The 15,581-nt window shown below is 45.6% G+C and overlaps 1 protein-coding gene across 1 annotated transcript in view; it reads left to right on the top strand.

Annotated features, from left to right (window-relative positions):
* The window catches only part of arhgef9a (Cdc42 guanine nucleotide exchange factor (GEF) 9a), a 270,953-nt gene that overhangs the window by 37,666 nt on the left and 217,706 nt on the right, over positions 1–15,581 (top strand). Inside the window, exon 5 of the mRNA XM_055643574.1 lies at positions 7,429–7,559. Within this exon, the coding sequence (XP_055499549.1) occupies positions 7,429–7,559 (131 nt within the window). The remainder of the gene's footprint in view (positions 1–7,428; positions 7,560–15,581) is intronic.

Raw genomic sequence — 15,581 nt, 5'->3', positions numbered from 1 at the left:
TCACGTTAGTGGGACAGGCCCTTTAGTACTGTAGACTGGTTCAAAAATGGAACAAAAATATTATTTTTAAAAAATTTTAATTACTGCTGTACATTAACATTGATCCATCTCTGCCAACGAGCAGCTCTCAAACCAAGGATGGAGCATCTGAATAAGGGCCCCGGCCCAATACATCACCTGTCCATTTTCTCCAGAGATGCTGCCTGACCTGTTGAGTTGCTCCGGCACTTTGTGTCTATCTTTGGTATAAACCAGCATCTACAGTTTATTTTTTATTGCATATTGGCTCTGAAACCAGTTCTGAATAAGGCTTGATTTTAGTTTTCAGGCATTTAATGAGAATTCTCTCCAACCTTCTTCATTTCTTTGCTCTGAGGTCTAAAGTATACTTCGTTGAATGCATCTTGATAACATGTGCTGATTTGCACAGAAAATTCAAAAGCTTCCACTGCTGCATTTTCCTATACAATCTGATCCAAAAATTCAATCACCCAGTTCTATTTCTTTCCAACATTATATGACTGATAATTGATTGGGCCGATAACGGGTGAAGTGCAATAGCAAGCATTTCTAATTTGTTCTGCTCTCCTCCAGAAACATGAATCATCCTTGAGTCCCCTGTTGAAATTTCTGTGTCAGTCATGCAAGGTAGGATGAAACTCTTTGAAGAATTGTCGAAGAATTTAATTTGCTTCCAAGACAAGCCAACATTGGACAGCTATTGGAATAAACTCTGGATTTTTCCTCAATCTCTGCCCTTTGGCCTGCTCCTTGTATCAAATTAATTCGATGTTAGAGAAGCAGTGTGGGAACCGGCCCTTCAGCCCACCGAGTCCACATCGACTGGCGATTACCCCGTACACTAGCACTATCCTACACGCTAGGGACAAATTACGGAAGCCAATTGACGTACAAACATGCGCGTCTTTGGAGCGTGGGAGGAAACTGGCGCAGACCCACGGGGCCACAGGGAGAACATACAAAACTCCGTACAGACAGCACCCGTAGTCGGGATTGAACTCTGGTCTCTGTAAGGCTGGAACTCTACCACTGCGCTACTGTGCTGACCACAGTGTGAGCTCTTGTCAAGCTCTTCGTCAATGATCTGACTACTGTAGATCCTTGAATGGTATCACATTATCTGTTGGTTATCAAAACCGGCCACGACTAAAAATAGGTTGCTGTTTTACAAATCGGTAATTTTTGAGTCGAAGCCGGTTGCGATGCTAGTTGATGTGGTTTCTGGAGGTTGCAGAAGGCCTTCCACTACCTGAAACCTCCGGCAACCACATTCAACTAGCATCGCAACCGGCTTTGACTAAACAATGACCAATTTTAAAAACGGCAACCTATTTTTAGTTGTGGCTGGTTTTTAATTTTTTGAAATAATCGCCGGAACATAGAAGAAGCGGAAACCACTTTCGACCATTAGGGAGACTGACAAAAACCTCCAGGAACCGCACGGAAACCTTGGGTGGGGAACAAAGTCTCCAGAGGTTTCCGTTCAGGTTTCCTAAGTGGGACAAGGGCATTATACACATTGGAAGTTTGTATTTGTTTAGCATATGCGGTGTGCCTGAAACCCACACTAAATTGAGTTTACCTGTTGGATAATCTGTCTTCCAAAGGAGTAGGTTTACTGTACCAGGCATTCCCAGGAGATCTCCCACTCAAAAACTGACCAAGCTTGAGTCTGTTAAGTTTGATTCCTCCATGAAGAAGCTCTCGAGTATAGATCCACTGCTGTTAAAGTATCTATATAAATGCAGTTTATAGTTGCTGTTGAGAGTAACAGCACACTAAGTTTATATTGACACTTTAACATAATGCGAAAGTGTCCCTCATGCAATTTCTAATGCAGTTATCCCTCATTTTTAACACTTACTAGACCAAGTGCAGACCCGTTGGGTCTGTTTCCCCAACGGCCTTTTTGGGGGGGGGGGGGGGGGGGGAGGCTGAGGCATCACACTCACATTAACCACCCCCCCAAACACACAGGTGGGGGTGAGAAGGGGGGAGGGAGGGGGAGAGGAGGAGGAGGAAATGGGACAGATTTGGGACAGAAAGGAGAGCGGGGCACGGGGGGTGAGAGAGGGGGATGGGGATTCTAGAGAGATGTGGGGGAGGGAGGGAGGGAGGGGGAGAGCGGTGGGGGGAGGGGGAGGGGGGGGGGAGAGAGGGGAAATAGTGGGGAGAGAGAGTGGAGGGGGAAGGGGGGGGAGGTGGAAGAGTGGGGAGGGGGAGGAGGAGAGGGGTAGGGGGAGTGATGGAAGAGGGACAGAGGGGTAGGAGGAAGGGGGCGGGTGGAAAGAGGGAAGGGGGTGGGTAGAGAGGGAAATTTGGTGAGGGAGAGAGGGAAAGGGGTGAGGAGAGGGAGCGGGGTGAGGAGAGGGTGAGGGTTGAGGAGAGGGAAACATAGAAATTAAGTGAAGGAGTAGGCCATTCGGCCCTTCGAGCCTGCACCGCCATTCAATATGATCATGGCTGATCATCCAACTCAGTATCCCGTACCTGCCTTCTCTCCATACCCCCTGATCCCTTTAGCCGCAAGGGCCACATCTAACTCCCTCTTAAAGATAGCCAATGAACTGGCCTCAACTACCTTCTGTGGCAGAGAATTCCAGAGATTCACCGCTCTCTGTGTGAAAAATGTTTTTCTCATCTCTGTCCTAAAGGATTTCCCCCTTATCTTTAAACTGTGACCCCTTGTTCTGGACTTCCCCAACATCGGGAACAATCTTCTTGCATCTAGCCTGTCCAACCCCTTAAGAATTTTGTAAGTTTCTATAAGATCCCCCTCAATCTTCTAAATTCTAGCGAGTACAAGCCGAGTCTATCCAGTCTTTCTTCTTATGAAAGTCCTGACATCCCAGGACTCAGTCTGGTGAACCTTCTCTGTACTCCCTCTATGGCAACAATGTATTTGAGCATGGGCATTGTGACATCACAATGGAACGTTCACCACCGAAATGGGGGCTTCTATGGGTGAGAAGCCAGTTTACCATTGAGGGGGGGGGGGGTGGGGGAGAAGGATTTGATTAAAAACGTGTACTTAAACACGACAAATGTGGGAAGAAAAGTGATTTGATTAAATCTCTACCGAAATGGGTGAAGAAATGCAGCCGGGGGGGGGTGGCTATTTTATGAATCGATTGGACATTGAAATTTCCGATTGGAAATCTGGGGGGGGGGGGGGGGGGAGAAAGGATTTGATTAAAAACGTGTACTTAACACGACAAAATGTAATGAGGAGCGGATACTTAGAAAGAAAAGTGAAATCTCTACCGAAATGGAAAAGATGTCGGCGATTCTGCGCCTGTTTTCGGAGTTGCAGTGAATCAAAGGAAGAAAGGCGGCCGGCAGCCGTCTATGTAAATAGATCCATTCCGATTGGACATCTGCGAGTATTGGGCATTGTGACATCACACGATAGATAGATAGATAGATAGATGTTTTCTGGAAGAGCTGTAAAAGACTATGTAATCAATGAAAGATACAAAATGTTTGGAATAACTCAGAGTGAAGAAGGGTCCCGATCTGAAATGTCATCTATCCATGTGGTCCTGACCTGCTGAGATGCCACCATTTTATGTCTTTTCTTTGTAAACCAGCATCTGCAGTTGTAAAACACTAATCGTGCTACTAGTTCCACTGCTCACTCCCTTATATCTCTGTCGTCAGTACATCTTCCCCAGCCAAAAATCCCCCTTTATGGACTCCCCCCTTCCTGAGGTCATCTGTTGCCGACCATGTTTTGTTCGGGCCTTCTCTATCTTCCAGTCTGAAGAAGGGTTCCGACCTGAAACGTCACCTATTCCTTTACTACAGAGATGCTGCCTGACCAGCTGGGTTACTCCAGCATTTTGTGTCTATATCCTCAGTTCCTTATGACTATGTAATCAATTAAACTCTTTTGCAATGTATTCACAGTATTTTTTTTTTGTACGTACTTAAGAACCTGGCGCTTATTCTTGGACTGGTATCAAAAGCTTCTTCACGGACTACCATAAAATACAGCAGAATTAGGGCAAGGTGGCAGTGAAAATGAACTTGGAGACTCACTGATCTTCTGCCTTGATACTGTGAATTGCGATTCAAAACTGCAGCATTGTGCAGTCACTATTTATTCAATTTCCAATGCTGCCTGGGTGCAGAAAAAGTAAAGAGTACATTTGGTTTCGCTTGACATAACTCGCATTTTGAAATGTCTAAACATTCTTGCACCAGATAATGGGTTTTGACTTTCCTGTGTAAAAGGAGGGGTGTCTTTTCATGTTTGCTGTGCATACTTCAACATGACTGATTTACAGCTGCCCCTGGATTGTAACACAGGAAGCCCAGCTTCTGACGTAGTACCACAGTAATGATTATTTAATGAACCAGACCTGCGCACGCAAAGCATTAAAGCAGGAATCGCCCAAGACTAATGCTTTTTGAATTAAAAGACAGGGAAATCCGTACAGATAAATCCGTGCAGCAATCTTTTCCGAAGCAAATTACATAAGAAAATAAAGGTTGGAAATGTGATAATATTGACCTATATTCCAGAAATTATAAATGTCACTGAAGGCCCCTGGAAGAGACAAATGGATGAAACTGTACATAGTTAGGCAGATCATAGAGTGATACAGTGTGGAAACAGGCCCTTCAGCCCAGCTCGCCCACACCGGCCAACACCATTGATTTCAAGTTCCACCTGATCTTCCATTTAAGCAAAACTGAAGAATGTCCTTCAGTTCCTGGGAATAAAGAGCCAAGTGTTTAATTGTCATATGTACAGAAAATAGAACAATTATATTCTTACTTGCAGCAGCATAACAGACACAATACATGCGGATTAAATATGATGAACAAAAAAAATCTGTACATTAATAATCCCAATACATGGTACAAAAATGCCTTAGTTCCTTGGAACAACCAAAGACAGTTCATAGTTCAGAATTAGAGTTTGTGTTGTGTAATGTTCAAGAGCCCGATGATTGTTGGAAACCTGGACATGATCGTTTTCAGACTCCTATATTTTCTTCCCGATGGTGGGAGTGAAATAAGAGCATGGCCAGGGTGGTGTGCAGTATTGTGTGCAGTTTTGGTCTCCAGATTTGAGGAAGGACATTCTTGCTATTGAGGGAGTGCAGCGTAGGTTCACGAGGTTAATTCCCGGGATGTCGGGACTGTCATATGTTGATAGAATGGGGCGGCTGGGCTTGTATACCCTGGAATTTAGAAGGATGAGAGGGCATCTTATTGAAACATATATTAAGGGATTGGACACTGTAGACACAGTAAATCATGTTCCCGATGTTGGGGGAGTCCAGAACCAGGCGCCACAGTTTACAAATAAGGGATAAGCAAATTAGAACGGAGGTGAGGAAAAACAATTTCACACAGAGGGTTGTGAATCTGTGGAATTCTCTGCCGCAGAAGGCAGTGGAGGCCAATTCTCTGTATGCTTTCAAGAGAGAGTTGGATAGAACTCTTAAAGATAGCGGAGTCAGGGGGATATGGGGAAAGGCAGGAACGGGGTACTGATTGTGGATGATCAGCCATGATCACAAGGGCTGGCTCGAAGGGCCGAATGGCCTACTCCTGCACCTATTGTCTATTGTCTATTGTGTGGGTCTTTGATGATGCTGGCTGCCTTTTTGAGACAGCGCCCCCTGTAGATTCCTTTGGTGGGGAGGTCAGTGCCCGTGATTGACTGGGCATTGTCCACCACTTTTTGTAATCTCTGTCGTTCCTGGGCCATCAAGTTGCTGAACCAAGCTATGATGCAACCCGTCAATGTTTATTTTTTTAATTTATAGATACAGCTTCGAAACAGGCCCTTTGGCCCAGAGTCCGCACTGACCAGTGATCCCCGCACATTAACACTACCCTACACACACTAGGGACAATTTACATTTTTACACCAAGCAAATTAACCTACAAACCTGCACGCCATTGGAGTGTGGGAGGAATCCGATATCTCGGAGATAAACCACACAGGTCACAGAGAGAACATGCAAACTCCGTACAGACTAGCATCTGTAGTCAGGGTCGAACCCGGGTCTCTGGCGCTGTAAGGCAGTAACTCTACCGCTGCACCACCGTGCCGCCCGAAAATATGCTCTCTTTGAACTTGTTGAAGTTCAGGAGAATATTAGTCGACACACCAAATCTCCTCAATCTTCCACGAAAATAGAGGATTTGATGTTTGATGCTGTTGGGGAAGATCTTGTTTAATTTGAAATCTTTGAAATTAATGACCCATGCTCCAAATAGGTAAATGGATAGGGAATGTTTATAGGAATATGGGTCAAACACGGGCAGGTGGGACGAATGTAGATGGGGCATCTTGGTCGGCATGGGCTAGTTGGGCTGAAGGGCCTGTTTCTATGCTGTATGACTCTTGTGGTACTGTATATGATCAACATACCAGCCAATGTTACAGGAGCCTCATTTTGCAGATCATTGCAGGTCACTATGGTCTCCTATAGACCCCTTCAATGGTGGGAAGGTTAGCACCCGAAGTGATTTAAAGTAGGCAAGTCTCAAGGAAGTGTCATAACCATATAACCATATACCAATTACAGCACGGAAACAGGCCATCTCGGCCCTACAAGTCCGTGCCGAACAACTTTTTTCCCTTTAGTCCCACCTGCCTGCACTCATACCATAACCCTCCATTCCCTTCTCATCCATATGCCTATCCAATTTATTTTTAAATGATACCAGTGAACCTGCCTCCACCACTTCCACTGGAAGCTCATTCCACACCGCTACCACTCTCTGAGTAAAGAAGTTCCCCCTCATATTACCCCTAAACTTCTGTCCCTTAATTCTGAAGTCATGTCCTCTTGTTTGAATCTTCCCTTTTCTCAAAGGGAAAAGCCTGTCCACATCAACTCTGTCTATCCCTCTCATCATTTTAAAGACCTCTATCAAGTCCCCCCTTAACCTTCTGCGCTCCAGAGAATAAAGACCTAACTTATTCAACCTATCTCTGTAACTTAGTCATCGGGTTACAATATAAAGTGGTTTCAAATCATTTGTGACGGGCCATTATTCAGCATTCTAACAGTGACATAGATAAACCATGTACGATAATTGGGGGTTTTCAAGAGTTGTGCAAATTAAATGGGAATGCTCCTCTGAAGTTGAACCTGGGCTACCTTTGCAAAATGTATGTGACTATGTACAAAGTGAATGACACAATGGTTACAAAGTGGCAGGTTACACTTACTCAGTGTGGGTGACTCATGGAGGATGCCTGTAGAGTCACAACAGCAACAAAAAAAATCATCAGATAATTGGTGGAGCTTTATCAGAAACCGTTGTTTTTAATTACTTTCCCACCTCCAGTGAACAAACTGAAGGTTGCCGGGCAACATGAGGTTGTAGTTGGTCACTCCTTGACATTTTGTATTACACATGCTTTTCCTTTTCCAGTTAATGATGCAGCTGGGATGGAGATGACTAGAATCCATGAAAGTACTGCAAGTATTAAAGACTATGTCGGTTTCTGTCGTGGTACAGGCTCGCCTCTGAAGCACGGAGCAGAACAACTGCTGGCGAATAAGGTAAGAAGCGTTTCCTCAGAGAATTAGTCATTTGCTCCTGTCTGTGAGTTTGGGGGGCTTTTTTTAATTTGCAGACTGCCTGCTAGCATTTTTCATGTTGCACATTCCACAGCTTGTATTTTATGTCGCAGGGCTGTCAATATTGGGTGAGATTTGAGTGTGAGAAATTGTGAGGGAGTATGGCGACTGAGGCGGGGAGGGCGTGGGAAGGGGGTTGTGTCCCCTCCCACGGTATGGAGCTTTTGCATTTTCAGCTTGAAATTGTGGAATCTGGTGCATACTGTAGCCAGTCTTTTAACTTACACTTGAATGCAGCATTTATGCTTCAAATTGGATTAGGTATGAATAAAGTTAGGCTAAATTGCATTCTTAATTACATTCCACAGTGGAGCCAGGCTCTGATCAACAGGTGCAGCACATGAATGACCTTAGTATATTCATGTATGGAAATCAGATTATAATTCATGCTGTTATGCATATATATATAGTGAAACAAAAACATGGAAACAAGGCGAGAGGAGTCAGACTTCCATCACTGTTCTGCACAAATAATTATGCCCCTGTCCCACTTAGGAAACCTGAACGGAAACCTCTGGAGACTTTGCGCCCCACCCAAGGTTTCCGTGCGGTTCCCGGAGGTTCTCGGAGGTTTTTGTCAGTCTCCCTACCTGCTTCCACTACCTGCAACCTCCGGCAACCACCTGCAACCTCCGGGAACCGCAAGGAAACCTTGGGTGGGGCGCAAAGTCTCCAGAGGTTTCTGTTCAGGTTGCCTAAGTGGGACAAGGGCGAAAATAATGCCACATATTCAACCGTATATGGTTCAATGAAATTAAGATTTATATGTTTTACATATATATGGAAACAGGCCCTTCGGCCCACCAAGTCCACACCAACCAGCAATCTACCATACACCAGTTCTATCCTACACGCCAGGGACAATTTACAGAAGCCAATTAACCTACAAACCTGCACTTCTTTCTTTCGGATGTGGGAGAAACCAGAATATCCAGAGAAAACCCCTGTGGTCATAGGGAGAATGTACAAATACTGTATAGACAGCACCCGGGATGCGTGGACCACCGCCGTGTCTCACCTACCACACCATCTGCACGGGAATGTGAATGCGGGCGAGGCAGCATCTATAAAGCAGTAGACAAAAATGCTGGAGAAATGCTTGAGTCTGAAGAAGGGTCAAACTCAGACATAGATGCTGCCTCACCCGCTGAGTTTCTCCAGCATTTTTGTCTACATTGCCATTTTAAATAGTGTGCGATGGGCTTTAAAAAATTGCTCGTTCTTTACGGGAAACCCGCCGACAGAAAACTATTCTCATTGGTGAGTGTGGAGTAGTGTGACTTTATTTATTTATTTAGATATTAAAAAAAAAATGTTTTGAGCGTGAGAACTTCTGTCATCAGTGTGAGAGCGTGAGAAATTCATGAAATGCATGACTCTCACGCTCAACGCGTGAGAGTTGACAGCCCTGCATCGAGGCCCTGAAGGTTTTTCCCAACACTTCTCATCCCACTACATCACTAGTCAGTGTTCCCCATGATTCAGATTCAGATTCAGATTCAATTTTAATTGTCATTGTCAGTGTACAGTACAGAGACAACGAAATGCATTTATCATCTCCCTTGAAAAGCGACATAGCAAACGATTTGAATAAAAAATAAATAATAAGTGTCCGGGGGGGGTGGTGATTGGCAGTCACCGAGGTACGTTGTTTAGTAGAGTGACAGCCGCCGGAAATAAGCTGTTCCTCGACCTGCTGGTTCGGCAACGGAGAGACCTGTAGCGCCTCCCGGATGGTAGGAGGGTAAACAGTCCATGGTTGGGGTGAGAGCAGTCCTTGGCGATGCTGAGCGCCCTCCGCAGACAGCGCTTGCTTTGGACAGACTCAATGGAGGGGAGCGTGGAACCGGTGATGCGTTGGGCAATTTTCACCACCCTCTGCAGTGCCTTCCGGTCGGAGACAGAGCAGTTGCCATACCATACTGTGATGCATTTGGTAAGGATGCTCTCGATGGTGCAGCGGTAGAAGTTCACCAGGATCTGAGGAGACAGATGGACCTTCTTCAGTCTCCTCAGGAAGAAGAGATGCTGATGAGCCTTCTTGATCAGAGTAGAGGTATTGTGGGTCCAAGAGAGGTCATCGGAGATGTTGACTCCCATGAGAGAATACAATGTAAGCCATCCACTGTTCTTAGAGTCATAGAGAAATAGAGTTTAGTTTAGAGATACAACCTGGAAACAGGCCCTTCGGCCCACTAAGTCTGTGCCGACCAGTGCTCTCCTGTACATTCTTTCCATCCCACACAATCAGGACAATTTACAGAAGCCAATTTTAGTTCAGGTTAGAGATACAGCGCAGAAACAGGCCTTCGGCCCACCAAGCTCGTGCCGACCAGCGATCCCCACACATTTACACTATCCTACACAAACTAGGGACAATTTAAAATTCATCAAGCTAATTAATCTACAAAACCTTCTGTTTGTGGAGTGTGGGAGGAAACCAGAGCACCTGGAGAAAACCCACGTGGGTCCCTTGGAGATCATGCAAACTCTCAGTCAGAGTATTATACAACGTGGATGCCCACATCGCCCAACGTGTCCCATCTGCACTAGTCCCACCTGCCTGTGTTTGGCCCATATCCCTCTAATCCTCCTTCATTCTTCCCTCATTTGCTTTTTTGTTCGATGGCTAAGGGAACAAACTTTCCCTTAGCTATCAACATTGCAGTTCCTTGCGGGCACCGGAGGAAAGGCATCTGGCCAACAAGGTGAGGTCCCTGCTGGGCAACCACAGTTTTCTCAGCTACTCAGGAATTAGTTATCTCCAAGGAATGCAACTCGCCAATTCACTGGGATCTTGCGATGAATCACAGACCAGACTTTGGACTACAGTCTGATGACTTGGGATTCACTATATCTGCTGACAATTCCTTGGGACCATTCCGAGCAGGGAGAGAATGTAACCATTCTGTTCATAATATGAAGAGGTATTCACAACTGAAATATTGAATGAATAAATGAGCAGTTGTGTAAATGGTTTGGAGGCATATGGGTCACGCACTGGCAGAGGAGATTAGTTTATCTTGGCATCCTATCTGGCAGACATTATAGGCTGAAGGGCCTGTTCCAATGCTGTGTTGCTCTATATAGACGGAACATGCTGCATTAACTCAACGGGTCAGGCAGCATCTCTCATTCATTCATTCATCTCATTCATTCATTCATTCATTCATCATGGTTGAAAACATTAGCGACGCAGTGGTGCTGGTTTCCAATGGGAACGGTGACGGATGCACCACACATCTCTGTCCTCCAGTTCCTGTAGACTTCTGCCATTGAAGTATAGGATTTTGGTGTGTGCTTTATCATCACTCCTTACAATGCTACGTACGACAGTGATCGCAACTTCTACCGAAGTGTGGATGGCCATTGGCTCGCTAGCAGCTCATCTACCCTTTGACAGGTCTTGTTTTTGGTCCTGCTGGGGATCCACAGTCCCCTCCTCACCTGGCAAACCAGGTGGGGGAGACGGCTTAGTCGCCGACTATCCGACCATGGATCAGGTAGCACGGGATTACATGGTACCCGTGGCGGGGGAATCTCACCCCCGACCTGACCTGGATAGAAGGAATGGATGATGTTTCGAGTCGAAATCTGAAGAAGGGTCTTGACCCGAAAGGTCACCCATTCTTTGTCTCCAGAGATGGCGCCTGCTCTCCTCAGTTACACCAGCATTTTATGTCTGACTATACATCTATGTTCTAGATCACTCTCAAATGCATTTGAAGCAAATACCGTGTTCATGTCAAGTGACAAATATTGCTACATACTTTCTTCCTCACTAATTGAATCTTTTCACTACGCTTTGTAAATTTTACAGACAGGAAGAAATGGAAAATTCCAATCGACTAATAGATTTCCATTATTGATTTCACTGTGGCGGTTGCCACGAAAATATTGTGTGACTGTTAGGAGGCAGGGGAAAGCTTGACAATAAAGTTTGCAGGAAGGACCTGCAGATGCTGGTGTACACCGAAGATATACACAAAGCGCTGGAGTAGCTCAACGGGACAGGCAGCATCTCTGGAGATAAAAAGATGGGTGACGTCTGACGAAGGGTCAAGACTCGTTCCTCTTTCTGCAGAGATGTTGCCTGACTGGCAGCAACTCTAACATCTGCACCAATTTGCCATCCCAGTTCTGGATGGAGGGAGAGCTTGCAGGTCATAGTATTGCAGCGAACAGCCCAGAGTGCAAGGAAGGCCTTGAGTTTGGGATATTATGGAAAGAGCTTTAGATTTATCGCTGGCTGCCAGGGATTGTTACTGGAAAGGAAGCAGGTGTTTTACAGTGATCTGGTGTGTTTGGATCTGGATCAATAATTGCTTGGATGCTGGATTGATTTGATGAAACCTGCAGGTTGCATATTGGATCTTCTCCAGTCTGCATACTGACGTTGGATTGTTCAAGAAGCAGATTGATTACAGCCCTCACCACCTCGATGGATGTGGCCTGAGGCCGGCCTGATGCATTAGGGTCCCCTTTAACCTGGACAGAAGCAGGTTTCAGCAGGCCATTGAGACATGACTCTACACGAATGCACAAATGTTTACAAAAGTAGCATCCTGATGTATGTTTGGGATCCCTAGATAGAGGCGAACAGCGTTCCTTCGGCCCAACATGCCCACACCGACCAACAGGTCCCACCTGCCTGCATTTGGCCCCTACCCCCCTAAACCTATCCTATCCATGTACTTGTCTAAATGTTTCTTAAATGTTGCGATGGAACCCACATCAAATACCTCCTCTGGCAGCTCATTCCATACACCCACCACCTTTTGTGTAAAAAAATGTTCCCTCTTCACTTTAAACCTTTATTCTCTGGCTCTCAATTCCCCTATTCTGGGAATGAGATTCTGTGCATTTACCTGATCTATTCCTCTCATGATTTTCTACACATCTGTAGGACCACCCCTCATTCTCCTACCCTCCAAGGAATAGAGTCCGAGACTGCCCCAACCTCTCCAAGTGGCTCAGACCCTCGAGTCCTGGCAACATCCTCGTAAACCTTCTCCGCACCCTTTCCAGCTTGACACCGTCTTTCCTCCAACATAGAGGGAGTACAGAGAAGGTTCACCAGACTGATTCCTGGAATGTCAGGACTTTCATATGAAGAAAGACTGGATAGACTCGGCTTGTACTTGCTAGAATTTAGAAGATTGAGGGCGGATCTTATAGAAACTTACAAAATTCTTATGGGGTTGGACAGGCTAGATGCAGGAAGATTGTTCCTGATGTCAGGGAAGTCCAGAACAAGGGGTCACAGTTTAAGGATAAGGGGGAAGTCTTTTAGGACCGAGATGATAGAAACTTTTTTCACACAGGAGTGGTGAATCTGTGGAATTCTCTGCCACAGAAGATAGTTGAGGCCAGTTCATTGGCTATATTTAAGAGGGAGTTAGATGTGGCCCTTGTGGCTAAAGGGATCAGGGGGTATGGAGAGAAGGCAGGTACAGGATACTGAGTTGGATGATCAGCCATGATCATATTGAATGGCGGAGCAGGTTCGAAGGGCCGAATGGCCTACTCCTGCACCTAATTTCTATGTTTCTATGTTTCTAACATGGCGCCCAGGTTAATTGCAAATCCTTTAAAAATGTTTTTAGGATTTCAGTATGGAACATAGTGAAAAATGAAAAGGTTCTGCGTTTGAGTAAATATTGAAATTCCTGCCAGTGCTCTTATTCCACCTGAGATATGATCAGTTGGAATCAGTGGAACATTCATCCTAAGAAGAGGGAGAGGGAGAAAATGAAGGCAAAAAAATATATATAGTCTATCACAAAATGCCAATGTCACGACATTTTTCAAAGTGGTAAATTAAAAATGTTTTACTTGTGCTGTAGGATCATATGAGTCACTCACCCAGTGTAACTCCTGATTTATTAAGGCCTGGCATCACTCAAGGTTTATTTTGCATACACCCCCATGTACTAGCATTTATCCACTGTAGATTATTTGTGTAAATCTGTGGGAGATGGAATGAATCACTTCAGTGCCCTCCATAATGTTTGGGACAAAGACCCATCATTTATTTATTTGCCTCTGTACTCCACAATTTGAGATTTGTAATAGGAAAAAAAATCAGATGTGGTTAAAGTGCACATTGTCAGGTTTTAATAAAGCCCAGTTTTAAACATTTTGGTTTCACCATGTAGAAATTACAGCAGTGTTTATACATAGTCCCCCCATTTCAGGGCACCATAATGTTTGGGACACAACAATGTCATGTAAATGAAAGTAATAATAATAATAATAAATTTTATTTGCGGGCGCCTTTCAAAGTCTTAAGGACACCTTACAGAAATTAACATGAGAGAAAATACATATAGTTGGAGTAAAATAAGTAATAAGGACATCACCAATACACAAATTAAAGAAAGAATTTGTTCCAAAGACAAAAAAATCAAAAACACAATGTGAAGAGAGAGCAGCGGCAGCTAAAGCGTGCCAGCGTCCACTCTCCCTTCCGACAGCCATCTTGGACACAAACTAACATATTCACATTACACACAATAAATCATCCCCCCTCAATGGATGCCACTGTGGGGGAAGGCACAATGTCCAGCCCCCATCCCCAGTTCTCCCAAAGTCAGGCCTATTGAGGCCTCTGCTATTGCCTCTACGGAGGCCCGATGTTCCTGGCCGTTCTGGCCGGGTGCTGTTGCCCCGGCGTCGGGAGAGTCCTTTCAGCGGCTGGGCCACCTGGAACGGCCGCTTCCTAACTGGGGACCGCGGCTTCCGAAGCCGACAAGGCCGCGCCGGTTTGGAGCTCCCAGGCTCCCGATGTTAAAGTCGGCGCCGCCCGCTCCGCTCCGCAGACCCGCAGCCCGGAGGTGTTGATCTCGGCGGTCACAGCTCACCGGAGCTCCAGCGCGTCGATCCAGCGCGGCGACCCAGGCAAGGCATCGCCCGCTCCGCTCCGCGATAGCGCTCCAGCGCTGTGCCGCCACCGAAGCCGAGGTGCTGGGCGGTCCCCGCCAGGAAACGGCGCTCCACGCCCGCTGGTAGGCCACGAGGACGGGTCGACGGGGCAGCCCAGAGAAAAAGCTGCCTCACCGACCAGGTAGGGACCTAGAAATATTATTACCCCCTACCCCCCCACATTAAAAAGACTATCTCTCCCACAAACAGGGCACAGGACTCACTAAAACTGCAAAAAAAAAGTGAATTAAATGGACGGCTGCTAGTTAGCAGCCGTTCCCCAAGATGGCTCCTCCCACAAATAGTCATGTTTAGTATTTTATTGCATATCCTTTGCATGCAGTGACTGCTTGAAGTCTGCGATTCATGGACATCACCAGTTGCTGGGTGTCTTCTCTGGTGATGCTCTGCCAGGCCGGTATTGCAGCCATCTTCAGCTTATGCTTGTTTTGGGAGCTAGTCCCGTTCAGTTTTCTCTTCAGCATACAAAAGGCATGCTCAATTGGGTTCAGATCGGGTGATTGACTTGGCCACTCATGAATTGACCATTTTTTAGCTTTGAAAAACTCCTTTGTTACTTCAGCAGTATGGGATCATTGTCTTGCTGTAGAATGAACCACCGGCCAATGAGTTTTGAGGCATTTGTTTGAACCTGAACAGATAGGATGTGTCTATACACTTCTGAATTTATTATGCTATTACCATCAGCAGTTGTATCATCAATGAAGATAAGTGAGCCAGTACCTTCAGCAGCTATACATGCCCAGGTCATAACACCCCCACCACCGTGTTTCACAGATGAGGTGGTATGCTTTGGATCTTGGGCAGTTCCTTCTCTCCTCCATACTTTGCTCTTGCCATCACTCTGATATAAGTTAATCTTTGTCTCCTCTGTCCACAAGACCTTTTTTTTCCAGAACTGTGGTTGCTCTTTTAAGTATTTCTTCGCAAACTGTGACCTGGCCATCCTATTTTTGTGGCTAACCAGTGATTTGCATCTTGCAGCGTAGCCTCTGTATT

Source organism: Leucoraja erinacea, chromosome 12, assembly GCF_028641065.1.
Source record: "Leucoraja erinacea ecotype New England chromosome 12, Leri_hhj_1, whole genome shotgun sequence".
NCBI classification, from domain to species: domain Eukaryota; kingdom Metazoa; phylum Chordata; class Chondrichthyes; order Rajiformes; family Rajidae; genus Leucoraja; species Leucoraja erinaceus.
Note: the sequence above shows the minus strand (reverse complement) of the source record. Positions and strands in the feature narration are given on the sequence as shown.